Below are 13212 nucleotides of genomic sequence, written 5' to 3'. Positions count from 1 at the left end.
TAAAATTTAATTCTCTTTATGTACTTTATTGCATTGGAATTGTTCATTGTATAGGAAAAAACAATTTGCATAATCTACTTCAAAAAAATCTTTTACTGCAATTTAAAATACATACATTTTACTAGAATCTTGACAATTTAAAAAAAAAAGTTTGTCAACAAACTTGAAACTCTGAATAATTGGCTAACAGCTTTGAAAGTTTATGATTTATTTATCATTTTCATAATCTTTTGGGTTCTTCCTTGAAACCTCTTCATTCTTGGCTTCAGCCCAGTCAACAAGCAGGTATGTTCCAATAGCCCCTGCAAATAAATATTTAAACAATAGAAGAATTAATATAACTGCAATAAAATGAAAAAAAAAATTTCATCAAAATCTGTAAAAACTTACAGGGAGCAATCAAGAAAACAGATTCTCTGAATCTGCGAATCATGTTGGGAACTCCATGACTGATGATCCCATGCAGGGGGTTCATTTCATGTGGACTTAGTCTGTAGTAGACAATTCGGCGAAGTTTCGCCAAGTTACCGAAATCACTATGCATCTTGAGGCTGTCTGTAAAAAAAAAGTTTGTTATTAAAATGGGTTTCTAACCAAGAAACGTCAAAGTCACTGGTAAACTCGAAATGTTTTTGAGCATGATGTTTTTCAGTCTGACAATGAAATTGTTTATGAAATAGTAATTTAACATGATAAAAAAGCAACATTAAAACAATTTTACAAACAGAAATATAATATTACGTAAGATTCAACAATTTCACTCACTTTGAGATAGAGAACGATGCAGACGACTAAAGTCAGGCGTAAACTATCAAGAATACGTAGATGACAGCGCCCCCAAACTTGCGCAGATGAGATGGATCGATTCGAGAGGAAAACAGATATTTTTAAGGTTCGTTTACAAAGCAACTTTTTACACTAAAAAATGTATGATAAAATTAAACTTGCGATAAGTTTATTTTCATATCAATAGTTCGATTTTCAAATTTTATATCTAAAGCAATAAAACTATCAATGAAAACATGTCTATTTAAAAAAAAATACTCGAGTGATTATAAAATTGTCCATTATATTGTGTTTACGTGAATCATAAGTCAAACTCCATCGTTGTTTTGATTCTACATGACCAATGATAAGCCGACTGTCTAGAAAGATCTCGCACCAAAAGCGTCTATTATAGTTGAGCGAAATTTAAATATTATAGTCAAAATTGTAGAAGCTATCATGACGGTGCATTCAAAAGATTTACTTAGCGAATTGAATTGTCAATTTGGTTTTCTTAATATTTTGCCACGTAATTTCAATGGGAATAATGGAAAAATTAATAGATATACGAATTCGTGCGATAAGAGATAAGCGACATAAAAATTAAATCGAAGCATTAAAGTGATGGGCCAGGTGATATATTCTACATACATTAGATGTTAGACGCTAACGAGAAAAAAATTGCCAAAAAATACGAGCGAAGAGCATCGATTACGTGGAACGACGATCATACGGGTTCCCGCGTGAACTTGGCGTGTGACGCGTTGGCATTTGGCAGTCGACATGGCCCGCTCGTATTTTTGTATACACATGAAGACGCGGTAGAACGGCAGAACACAGTCGCGTTGTCCCTAGATTTCTATGAAACTCGATAGCCGCACGCCGACGCTCGGGCCTGCCCAATGGCGTCTGCTACGACGACTTGTCGTCAGCAGCGAAAGTGGCGCGGCGTACGACCAATCGTCCAAGTTGTGGGAGTGCAGCCTGCAGGACAGAGCGCAATTTAGCCGCGGCGAACATTCTATAACCTTAAGCGAGCAAGTTGTATATACACAAGCTCAAGCGGACGCAAGCCTGCAACATCGAACATAACAGAGAAGTGCAGAGGTGTGCAGAAAGAGAAGGAGATATAGAGGCGCGCGAGCTGGACTGACATGGTCGCTTTCTGCATCGACTGAGAGAGTCAAGAGAGAGAGAGAGAGAGAGCAAACTGCGATTACTGCGAAGGCTCGTAGAGCAGCAGCATAATACAATAGATTGACTCGTATAAGGCTCGTTGTCGCAGCCGTCATCGCGAATCGCGTTCCGCTTACAACCATACATGTTATTATACAAAGCAAGTGAGACGGGCGGGCTTTAAATACAAACAACGAGGGACTCTATCCTAAAAACACGAATAGCGGAATAGAACCGATCGGATTGATAATAACTTTCACGGGCCGCAGACACAATCAGTGCGCGTTCAAAGTTTTATCATGCTTTCATCGGCCGATTAAATACATCGAAGCGCCCCGATCGTGCATTAGCGATATACGACAGCTACGACCGACTGCTACGAGCATCGTAATACATATACACTATACAGTGCTTCGAAGGTTATGTGCGCTCCTGCGAACTTTGCCGCTGCTGCTACAATCGCGCGAGTACATCGGGCCAACAGCAGCGGGTTGTGAGTTGCGCGGCTGAAAGAACGTTGCAACTTTTGCATATATAGTGTCGTATCGAGCATCCAACGGAGGTGACGGAACCTCGGACGTCGACGTTGGCTAGCCCAGCCGCGAGTGCTCGAAGAGGAAAAAAACGCCGAACGCGTTGTTGAAAATCGCGGACGACGCACGTCGTGCCTGCATATACGCGCATATACAAAGCCATCGTCGTCGTGTGTACAGCTTTCTTCTTTGGCCGTCGCGCGATTCTCTTCTAACGCAAACGCGCCGCCTGCCTCGCGCTGTTGCGGATTGTTTGTGTGCGTGTGCGCCCCCTCTATATATACACAAAGTCGTGTTCGGCGATCGCGCTCTGCGCGTCGAGTCTGTACACTAAGCTCGCGGTACGTACTGTGTAGACTGTGTACACCTCTACAGTCTCTTTACGCCATTATAGGACTTTTCTTCACTGGCGACTCGAGAGTTCCCGAATTTCGCCTAGGTACGATCGCGAGGCCGAAATTTTTACTAGTGCGCGCCGACTACGAACGCAACTGCGCCCAGTACTTTTGTTTATATTCTCGACTCAATCGTCCCAACAGTGATGGGCATGGGCTCAGTAAATTCGCGGAGAGCCCGTGTCCTCGAATTGTCATTATCATCGTATGATAATGATTGTGTGAAATGCGTCTGCAAGTAATACGAAGCCGCTGAGCATAGTCTTGCATCGTCTATCGCGACAGAGAAAATTTCGCCCAACCGAAAGTTGCAACAGTGACAGAAGAAGAAGAAGAACGAACGAAGGAACGACAAGAAGCAGCAATAAAAACAGAGGCAGCAGCTCCTCTAAACGCTTGTGTTGTGTGGCGCGGCGGTGTTTATATAGGGGAGACAGAGCGGCTCGTCGTAATAACCGTATACATACATTTATTACTAGCCGTTAATCCCTCGCGTGCGATTCTGTAAAAGTGAGTAGTGTGCTCGCGACGCAGAGCAACATAGCATAAGCAACTAGCCGAGTATCGCGGATTCAGTAGCGCGCGACGCAGGCTCAGATCAACAACAATCATGGCGGCCCCCGTGCTCAAGTGGAGGCGTATACAGACTCCGTCGGGACCGCAACCTAGGCCTCGGCACGGCCACCGAGCCGTGGCCATCCGAGATCTTATGGTGGTCTTCGGAGGCGGCAATGAGGGCATCGTCGACGAGCTGCACGTCTACAACACCGGTGAGTGATCCCCGCATTTTTCCGCTGCTTTTCCAACGGAGAGAAACGTGTCATAAACACTGTAGCAGCAGCAGCGCTACCACACTCTCACGCATACAGCTGATTCTTTTGTATACGTACGCGTGTGAGTGTGTGTTTGTGCGCGTGTCTCTGCGTGTGTGTGCGTGCCCGTTCCGTACCGTACGACCGACCGACTGACGACTCCGTTCGCGTGTACGCGCGCCCATCGTCACTCGCTGCCTAGTGTCGCCGAGATACGTGCTACGCCGAGCCCGCATCTGGCGTTCTGTTCGCGTACGCAATACACCTTATCCCCGTGCAGCAGTCGTATAGAACCACGCGCGCAAACGCCAATATGGCCGCTCGCAGTCGAGAGTCGCGGAATCCCTACTGCTACGCGCAGCCCGTGCAGCCGGTATCTGCACTTCGCCGCCATTTTTATTATTGTGTGTATTTTCGTGCTTGTACGTTATACACACACACACGCGCGCGCATGCAAGCCGAGCACTTGCTTCCATGTCATATGTTGGCCTCGTTCCATATATTTGGCCGAGGCAAGATCGTTGCGCGATCGGCCAAAACCGACTGGAAGCTCGAGCGAGCCACTAATTCACCAGATACTCTAGTTTCTCGTAATTTTTATCTCAAATATCATGTCAATGACTTTTTGCCAACGACGCGGTTATGAATTCGCCAGAACTGATAAGAGGGAAACGCGCGTTGCCACCAACGCGGGAGCAGCCATAATGCGTGCGCGAGTCAGCGACGAACCGGCGCGGGGGCGGTGGCGCTCTCGGCCTCAGCCATCGTTGTTTTTGTTTATTTTATATGTATGCTCCCCCACTGGACAGATTATGAAAATATGACAGAAATTATGAATGCTTATTTTTTTTTCTTCTTTTTTACAGCGTCAAATCAGTGGTTCGTTCCTGCTACAAAAGGGGACATTCCACCAGGATGCGCCGCTTACGGCTTTGTCGTGGATGGCACCAGAATTCTCGTCTTCGGAGGCATGGTCGAATATGGCAAATATTCTAATGAGCTGTATGAACTGCAAGCCAGTCGCTGGGAATGGAGGAAGCTAAAACCAAGACCACCAAAATATGATCCACTTCCATGCCCAAGATTAGGACACAGCTTTACCCTCATTGGCAACAAAGTCTTTCTTTTTGGAGGCCTTGCCAATGACAGCGAAGATCCTAAAAATAATATACCACGATATTTAAATGATTTGTATACTCTGGAATTACTCCCTAGTGGTTTGACCGCCTGGGACGTTCCTGCCACTCATGGTCCTGCTCCTCCTCCCAGAGAATCTCATACAGGTGTAGCATATACAGACAAAACCACTGGAAAATCTTGTTTAGTAATTTATGGTGGTATGAGTGGGTGCCGTCTAGGAGATTTATGGTTTTTAGACATTGATACTATGAGCTGGAACAAACCAATGGTTCACGGACCAACTCCTCTCCCACGATCTTTGCATACTGCTACTCTTATTGGTCATAAAATGTTTGTTTTTGGAGGGTGGGTTCCTTTAGTCATCGATGAAGTAAAACTTGCCAGCCATGAAAAAGAATGGAAGTGTACTAGTAGCTTAGCTTCTTTAAATTTAGGTAATTTCCGTTTATCAAATTAACATTATGATGAATGTACTAATGATAATTTACTTTTATTAGAAACTCTTACATGGGAACAGTTACAAGTTGATGTCTCAGAAGAAAATGTGCCAAGAGCCCGTGCTGGACATTGTGCTGTAGGCATTCACAACCGCCTTTACATTTGGTCTGGTCGTGATGGTTATCGCAAAGCATGGAATAATCAGGTGAGATCAGTAGTTTATTACACAATAAACTCTAAAATTTACATCATTTTCATAATTAAAAAAATTTAACATCAATATTCATTGCAGGTGTGTTGCAAAGATTTATGGTATTTGGAAGTTAGTAAGCCTAATGCACCATCTCGAGCCCATTTAATCAAAGCAGCAATCAGGTCGCTGGATGTTACTTGGTGTCCAATTCCATCTGCTACACACTATATTCTTCAAATACAAAAATTCGACGTGCCATCATCCAGTGCTGCACCCACTACTCCTGCAGCAATTCCAACTTCCACTACAACTGCACCTATTTCAAATGCTACAACTCCAACATCGGCAGCTTTGCCATCTATTGCCTCAGCAGCTTCAAACCCAGTAACTAAAACACCAATCCCATCTACTCCCAGTCCAGTTCGTGTTCAGTCAAATACTCCAAAAATAGCATCAGGATCACCTGCTTCTGTTGCTTTGGCTGCAAAGCAAATATCTGGAAGTCCAACACCTGTACGAACTTTATCAGCTGCGAATGTTGTACGTATCCAATCGCCAAATTCCACTCTTCAAGGAACCATTGTGACCACGACTTCTCCAGCTACTACTATAGCTAGTACAGCCATATCAACAACAACAACTACAACATCTTCTGGCATGTCAGGTATGGCAGCTCTTGCAGCTGCAGCAATGACTCACAAGATTAATATGAATAATGTGCAAGTGAGCTCAACTGCAGCAGCTTCTGCAAGCACTGGTACACCTATAAGGATGAAAACAGTTCAAGCCGGTCAGCAAATTCGATTTGCATCACCTGGAGGTACAGTACTCCGCACTGCGTCACCGCAACAAGGCAAGCAAATTATAATTCAAAAACCGGGAGGTCCAAATATTGCTGGCCAGCAAATTGTTCATCTAGTAAAAGCAGGTCAAAATATGGTTGCAGTACCTAAAATGAGTTTGATTCAAGGCAAAACTGTTACAGCAACAGCAAGTGCAGCTGGTACTATCAGCGCAACTGGTACTCAAACTGTTGCTGGAATTAAGGGTACTAATCAAGGCCCGACAATTCTTCGACTTGTAAATCCTAACGCTGTTGGTGGCCAAAAAATATTAACAACGATGAAGTCAACGAATCTAGTGGCTATGAGCAAAGCTCAAAATATCGCTGGGAAACAAACAATAATGATCACGAAACCAGGCGGAAATGGAAATATTGTGACTGCTCGATCAAATCAAATTATTGTTGTAACTTCCGGTTCTAATTTAAGAACTGTTCAAAATGTTACTACTTCACAAGCTGGTTCAGGAACAGGAACAACCTCAATGAATGTTATGCCTCTGTCAGCAACTAATCATGTTGGTGGTAATCAACCGGTCAAAATGATTGTTGTTTCTTCAAGTGGTATAGCTGGAGGAACAGCTGGTAAACCTCTTACAATCACAATGCCCGGACAGGGTGGTAAAACAGTTACCATTGCTAAAGCTGGTACATCAGGTACAATTCTTCATAAAAATCAGCTTATGGCTATGCCTCAATTGCAGAAAGGTGAAGCGTTACATGGTAAGCCTGTAACACTGCAAGTTCAAGGCGGCACCAAGACTTTGACATTAATGCCAACATCTAGCTCCATTGTAAATGCTACTTCTGCAGCATCTGTAGTAGCAGCTGCAACTGCTCCAATAGAGACAGGAATTGATTCAAATAAAGTAGTTCTGATATCACCTCAAAAACAACCATCAGCTACTCTAGCCACTGCCTCTGATGGACCAGCCACAACTGATGCTGCTCTTGCTGCTTTAGCTGCTGAAGCCGGACTTATAGATCCAGTTCAAGAACCATCGGGAGGTTTATCATTCATGATGGCATGTGATAGCCAAGATAAGGAAAGTTGCAATGGTGCAGATACAGCTAACGTTGCTAGCATGGAACCAATGCAAGTTGACGGTGAAATGCCCCAATTAGATGGAGCTGCAGACTATGCTTTCTCTGATGAAGAATCTGAAACAACAGCAAATGAAGAACAACATGAAGAACAACGTGATGAACAACATGAAGAACAACACAATGAACAACATGATGAACAGCCTACTGAAAATGATGATGACCAAATTAATGAACCTTTTGAAGATCAGCCTACCGAAGAGCCAGTTCCTGCTTCAGAACCACAAACTGATCAAGATGTTGATGAAGATATGGCTGCTATCACAGGAGAAGAACCATCTGAAAATCCTGCCCATGATGAAGGCAGCCAATCTGTAGATTCTATGAACGTTGAAGCTATTCTTGCCGGAACTGACACTACAGAGGAGTCTAATGAAAAGAAAATCCCTGAAGAAATTAAAACCAATGACATTGATGAAAACTCAAAAATAGAAGCAGATGAACAAACTCCTGCTGAAAATGAACAAACTGATTCGATTGATGAATTAGCTGCCTTAGTTAGTGACCCAAATACTCCTGTTGATTCTACACTATCTAAAGACGATAAACCCATGGTAGAAATCACCAAAGCTGATGAAATAGAACCCACCCATAAAGAACTTGAAACTAACATAACATCAAATAATGAAGGTACAGATCAAAGCAACGTGGACAAATCTTCGCCGTCGATGCTATTGAAATCTGAAAAAGAAGAAATATCTTCTATAGCTGATTCTGAAGAAGTTGCACCAGAAAATAAACCATCTGCTGCATCCGATTCTCATCAAGAATGCGATAAAATGGAAGTTGATCAAGAGCCTAGCAAAGAGTCAAAAATTAATCTTAAGACAGAATCTACTGAAACGGCGGCAACTTTGGCAGAAGAGAAGCCTCTTTGTATCACACAATCTGAGCAACCAAAATCTAACAAAATTACTCCAGATCTAGTTAAAGTTAAAGTAGAAACAGAATCTGACGCTAATGCAACTATAAATACAGATTCATTGTCTCATGCTGCTCGTAATACTGAATCTAATACAAATAAAGATGTTAAACCAAAAATGGAACGAATAAAAGTTAGTGGTTCTCCAGCTCGCTCAGCACAATCAACAGTACCATTAGCAGCTTCTGCTCCTGTCACTCCTGTTTCTGTTACTTCAAATGGAGTTACTGCTTGTAATAATTCTTCGCCTACGAAAAATACGATTTTATCTATTAAACAAGAAAAACATGACGACAATACTGAAGATTCAGCTGCTTTGACAGCATTGGCAACTGCTGCACTTGGTACAACAGCTCCAACTGCTCAGCCCATTGCAGTAAAGATTAAAAATGATGTAAATATACTAATTATCTTACTTGATATAATTTCTTGATCATTTTTTATACTAACTTTTTTTTTTCTTAGCCCATCGTACCAAAAGAGGAAAAAAATGAATGGTATGATGTAGCAATAACGAAAGATCATACATTTACTGTGCAACACTATTATCTTCCGGGAGAAGAACCATTAGACGCAACAAAAGTTTCAGTTCCTTGTGATGCGTTCAAAGGAAGAATAAAAGTACCTCTGGAACCAGGAACAGCTTACAGGTTCAGGGTAGCTGCAGTTAACAGCTGTGGTCAAAGCCCTTGGAGTGAAGTATGTACCAATACTCATCTTGAAACTTTTATTATACCTAATTCAATTATTAACTGTTTTAACAATTTATTTTTAAAGATATCAGCTTTTAAGACATGTCTTCCTGGTTTTCCTGGAGCTCCTAGTGCTATTAAAATAGTCAAATCATCTGAGGGTGCCCAATTATCATGGGAACCACCAGTTAGTAATTCTGGGCCGATTCTGGAATATTCTGTATATTTAGTGGTACGCAACACTAGTACTGTAAACTCTGAAAACAACAGCGGTGATGTTTCATCAACAACAGCTTCGCAACAGCCTTCATTCATTCGAGTTTACTGCGGTATTATGAATGCATGTTCAGTGCCAAATAAAGCACTTAGTGCTGCTCATCTAGATAGAACATCAAAGCCAGCAATAATCTTCAGAATTGCAGCACGTAATGACAAAGGTTATGGACCAGCGACTCAAGTGAGGTGGTTACAAGGTAATGAAAAATATTCTCAAAGATTCGTTTTTATACAAAACAATATATTTGAATTCAATTGACTTTTTTTTGGTTTTAGATCCATCCAACACAGCAAAACCCACACAGAGTGTTAAAAGACCTGGTTCTCTCTCAACGCCAAGTCCTGTCAAAAAGATCAAAGGAGACACGACGAACGATAATACTTCGTGAGCAACCCACTTTAACGTGACAGCAAAAAGCGTTCGATTTGCAATGTAATTAATCCGTGCATCACCACTGCTCACTCATTGAGTACAACGATATTATTTGTGAGTTTCATGGGTACTTTTGGTACTTTATTGATTATATTAAAGTGTTGAATAGAACTTGTAGTATTCTTAGTGAAAAGTGGATGATTAATAGATGTCTAGAAGCTCAAAAAGCAAGCTAAGAATGAAAGTGACAAACTTTTTTAATAAAACTGAGACTGAATGACTTAATCAAAAATATATATTATACATATATAAATATCTAAAAACTTAAGATTTTGAGCTTGAGTCATTCATGCTTCAGATTATATCGAGAATAATCCGTACTTCCGATGGAAAAATTTAATAACAAGTTTTGATTAAAAATGTCATCGTTCATGTCTGGATCTTATGAATTAAATGAAAAGAGAAAAGCGACAAAATCGCATGTGACAAAGGTGAATAACGGGAAAACATTTATATTAATCTAGCTGTGTACACGATTCAAAATCTACCAGCAGAATTGTTAGTGTCCAAATGTCAGTTTCAAATGAATCTTGTAGTTCTAAAAAAATTGTCTTATTGTTCACAATATAATTTTTCGTCAACATCACCTGAATTAAGAATAAATATACTTTTTTCCTATAAATATAATTGTTATAAAAAATCAGTTTTTCTAAGTGGTATCGTTTTAATAAGTATTTATAAATAAAGATATATATATTGAATTATCAACATTTTAAAAATTTACATTATTAGTGTAATTGTACATTAAGAAGTGAAGGATATTTCAAAAATTTAAATAAGAAAAGTGGATCAATGAAAGAAAACTTACAAATGCATCTTGTGAAAAAAGTATTATGCATTAAATTAAGTGGGAGAATATTCAATTTGGATTAACTTTTTTGAACAAAATCTCTCATATATGTAAATAAATATGATAGAATTAAAGATAACATTCTTTTTTGAATTCAACTTGGTATAGTTGAAGCTTATTTTCGCTAGAATGCATTTTTGTACAAAATTCGTGAATGCTAAATTGGAACTATGTTCATAACATAAACATGTATTTTAGACACAATAGACCATAATAAAAATTGATAACATAAACACATATATACAAATAAGTTTAATTAATAAAATAAGCAAATGGGATAATTGTGGTAATAAAAGTCATAGAGCATGAGTAATGACAATTTTTGTGAAAAAGCACCAAACATTTCAGAATGACAGAAAATATTTAATCTGAGTTTATAATATTTTTATTCATATTTGACAAATCAAGAACTTTGAATTTGCAATAAAATGTTCAACATGAATTTTTACTTGATCATTGATTAATGTGATCACATAAGCATAGATTTAAAATCCAAAGTGTTGAATTTTCTTTTTGTAAAAATAGGAAAATCAAATGGAATTTATACAAATAGATATTATTATTGATCATTTACCAGCATGTTGCATTGTGAAGTTTACTTTTGTTAAAACTCTATTCCTTTGAAAAGTTCGATTTCACTACTTTACTATTATTTTGATGAATGAATTTTGATAGTTCTGGTATCTGGTTGGTGATTAGACGTGAAACTTGGTTTTTAATGGGATCAAATGTATAAAGTAAATTTTCACCCAATCAAAGTTAAAAATTCAGCTATTAAAATTTTGAAAAAAAAAAAGAATAACTAAGCACATTTATAAGTACACATGAAAATGCTATGAATAAATGTCTGTTTTGTATACTTATGTTTTATTTCTAATCTGCACCAATGTAGTTATATTGCTAATATAAATAGGGGGAAAAGTTATATGAAAAATGATGAAATCATTTATGAATTTTACTGCAGATTTATTAATGATATTTATTAACAGGTTGCAGTTATTTTTTAAGTAATATATAAATGTAAATTATAAACAAAATTTAGTTCTAGAAAAATAAATTATTTTTTCGAAATGATTCATAGACGCAAAGGTATGTTTGGCCAATACTGTGGTTTAGTTTTATCCTTATGCCTATCAATTGTTGTCTGAAGAGCTGTCTCCATGCCCAAAATTTTAGAACTTGCTTCACCATAAAGTAAGCGAGCATCTTTGAGTTTATTACTGATCCGATTCACTCCAATATCAATTTTTGTTTGGTCTTCATTATTTGCAGCTAAAGTGTCTTTATTTGCTTCTTTTTGGTTTTGTAATTCTTTTTTATGTTGAATGCTCTGTGCTAAAAAGTTCATCATATCTTCATTCATACAAAATTGTAAGTCATCTTCGATATGTTCGTTATCATCATCATCCATATAAGCGGATTCGAAGGTTTGGTGAACTTGTTGGCTCTGCATGTTTTGGCAAGGTTGAGGAAAACTCGTGATATCCGCTTCAGGATGCTGTCGCAATCTTCGAATGGTCTCTCTAAGAATATGATTCTCGTGCTCTAAAGCGAAACATCTAGTTTTCCACCAAGTAACATTGTGCTTCTTTTGCCATTCATGAGCTGCATCGTAATTCTCCCAAAATGCACTTGCTTCCATGGCATAAGGGCTATTGCTTGAAGACGGTTCAATTTTTTTACAGGTAAAACTTTGCTGCTCGTTGTTATTGCTACTGGACGCTGGCGTCGTTACTGCAATTTTCTGATGTCTCGCGTACTTAACCTCACATTTAATTGCATCGACTCGTTGCCGTCTTCTTCGACTCTTGTTACTGATCAGGGCACGTTTACGCTTGCGTTTTTTCTTATGTCTCGTACCAATGAATTCCATAACTGAAGATTTCGATAATCAGTCAGAACGGTTGATTTTTTGGCAGTGCCACGACCAAGCCATCTCTTGAATTTATTTACATTGTCGTTTTAAATTTGTATAATCAAGCTGAGAAGCCAGGTGATACTGATGGAAGGGCTGAAAGACAAGTATAAGTTATAAGATCAGGATCCTTATTATTTTATATACAAGGAAAATGAGATCAGGAGGATTGAAAAATAAAATTGGCTTGTCACACTACTTTCGTCGGTCAGGTGTGACTTAAAATGTTTGCAAATACGTACCGATACTTTTTGTAAGTATCTCACGATCATAAATATATTTAATTATGAAATTAAAACAATTTTCATCTCGGAATCATACTAAAAAATACGGTTAGTCAATAAACCTGGTCGATAGTTGCGAGACACAGAGTGTACTGCGCTAATAACTAATTTGAAGCAGACAGCAGACTAAAAAACTTGGCAGAGGTACTTGCGCTGGCGCAGCTGCAGAATGCGAGATTCGCGCGCACGTCACCTGCACTTCTTTGCAAGCATGAAAATACAAAGCACTGAATACGTGAAATCTTGTTCATAAGATTATCGCCTAAAATCTGAGAGGTTAAACAAAGATTAATATTATTAATAGAATAAAATGAATCGTTAGAAAAAAATGAAAAATTTACCATAACTTACGATCAGTGCGAGTGCGAAGGAGCGTGACTGCACTGCAAGTGGCAGCGCGCCGCACACATTTACTTCGCAGCCGCAAGTTGCAGCTTGCAACG

The 13212-nt window shown here is 39.3% G+C and overlaps 3 protein-coding genes across 5 annotated transcripts; 1 reads left to right on the top strand and 2 right to left on the bottom strand.

The window, feature by feature from the left end:
• Positions 1-858, bottom strand: LOC106650412 (cytochrome b-c1 complex subunit 8). Of its 3 annotated transcripts, none has more exons than XM_014368389.2 (3): positions 766-858; positions 391-555; positions 1-302 (listed from the first exon to the last, which is right to left on the bottom strand). In XM_014368389.2, exons 2-3 carry the CDS (start codon positions 542-544, stop codon positions 208-210), a joined length of 249 nt encoding a protein of 82 aa, XP_014223875.1. In that variant the 5' UTR covers positions 545-555; positions 766-858; the 3' UTR covers positions 1-207. The 3 variants fall into 3 exon arrangements, with proteins under 3 accessions (XP_014223875.1, XP_014223876.1, XP_014223877.1); XM_014368390.1 differs by having other exon boundaries at positions 742-777; XM_014368391.2 differs by lacking the exon at positions 766-858 and adding an exon at positions 726-744.
• A 929-nt stretch (positions 859-1787) lies between these two features.
• Positions 1788-10332, top strand: LOC106650595 (host cell factor). The gene is made up of 7 exons (XM_014368705.2): positions 1788-3639; positions 4548-5255; positions 5319-5464; positions 5552-8713; positions 8785-9018; positions 9097-9484; positions 9564-10332. The coding sequence occupies exons 1-7, from the start codon at positions 3480-3482 to the stop codon at positions 9674-9676; spliced, it is 4911 nt and encodes a 1636-aa protein (XP_014224191.1). The 5' UTR covers positions 1788-3479; the 3' UTR covers positions 9677-10332.
• A 1234-nt stretch (positions 10333-11566) lies between these two features.
• On the bottom strand, positions 11567-12906 carry LOC106650402 (gem-associated protein 8-like). The gene is made up of 2 exons (XM_014368377.2): positions 12728-12906; positions 11567-12581 (listed from the first exon to the last, which is right to left on the bottom strand). The coding sequence occupies exon 2, from the start codon at positions 12441-12443 to the stop codon at positions 11646-11648; it is 798 nt and encodes a 265-aa protein (XP_014223863.1). The 5' UTR covers positions 12444-12581; positions 12728-12906; the 3' UTR covers positions 11567-11645.
• Between the last annotated feature and the right edge of the window lie 306 nt (positions 12907-13212).

This window comes from Trichogramma pretiosum, unplaced genomic scaffold (genome assembly GCF_000599845.2).
Source record: "Trichogramma pretiosum strain Unisexual culture from Peru unplaced genomic scaffold, Tpre_2.0 scaffold4, whole genome shotgun sequence".
Lineage (NCBI taxonomy): Eukaryota > Metazoa > Arthropoda > Insecta > Hymenoptera > Trichogrammatidae > Trichogramma > Trichogramma pretiosum.
The sequence above is the reverse complement of the archived record's forward strand: the minus strand, read 5'-3'. Positions and strand labels throughout refer to the sequence as shown.

What these genes read in the sequence shown, in the direction of transcription:
- LOC106650402 (XM_014368377.2), bottom strand. Translation starts at nt 12,443, where the DNA reads ATGGAATTCATTGGTACGAGACATAAGAAAAAACGCAAGCGTAAACGT.
- LOC106650412 (XM_014368389.2), bottom strand. Translation starts at nt 544, where the DNA reads ATGCATAGTGATTTCGGTAACTTGGCGAAACTTCGCCGAATTGTCTAC. An exon ending in TGTTTTCTTGATTGCTCCCT is followed by an intron (nt 303 to 390) that starts GTAAGTTTTTAC and finishes ATTTATTTGCAG; the next exon opens with GGGCTATTGGAACATACCTG.
- LOC106650595 (XM_014368705.2), top strand. Translation starts at nt 3,480, where the DNA reads ATGGCGGCCCCCGTGCTCAAGTGGAGGCGTATACAGACTCCGTCGGGA. An exon ending in CTTAGCTTCTTTAAATTTAG is followed by an intron (nt 5,256 to 5,318) that starts GTAATTTCCGTT and finishes TACTTTTATTAG; the next exon opens with AAACTCTTACATGGGAACAG. An exon ending in GCAAAGCATGGAATAATCAG is followed by an intron (nt 5,465 to 5,551) that starts GTGAGATCAGTA and finishes TATTCATTGCAG; the next exon opens with GTGTGTTGCAAAGATTTATG.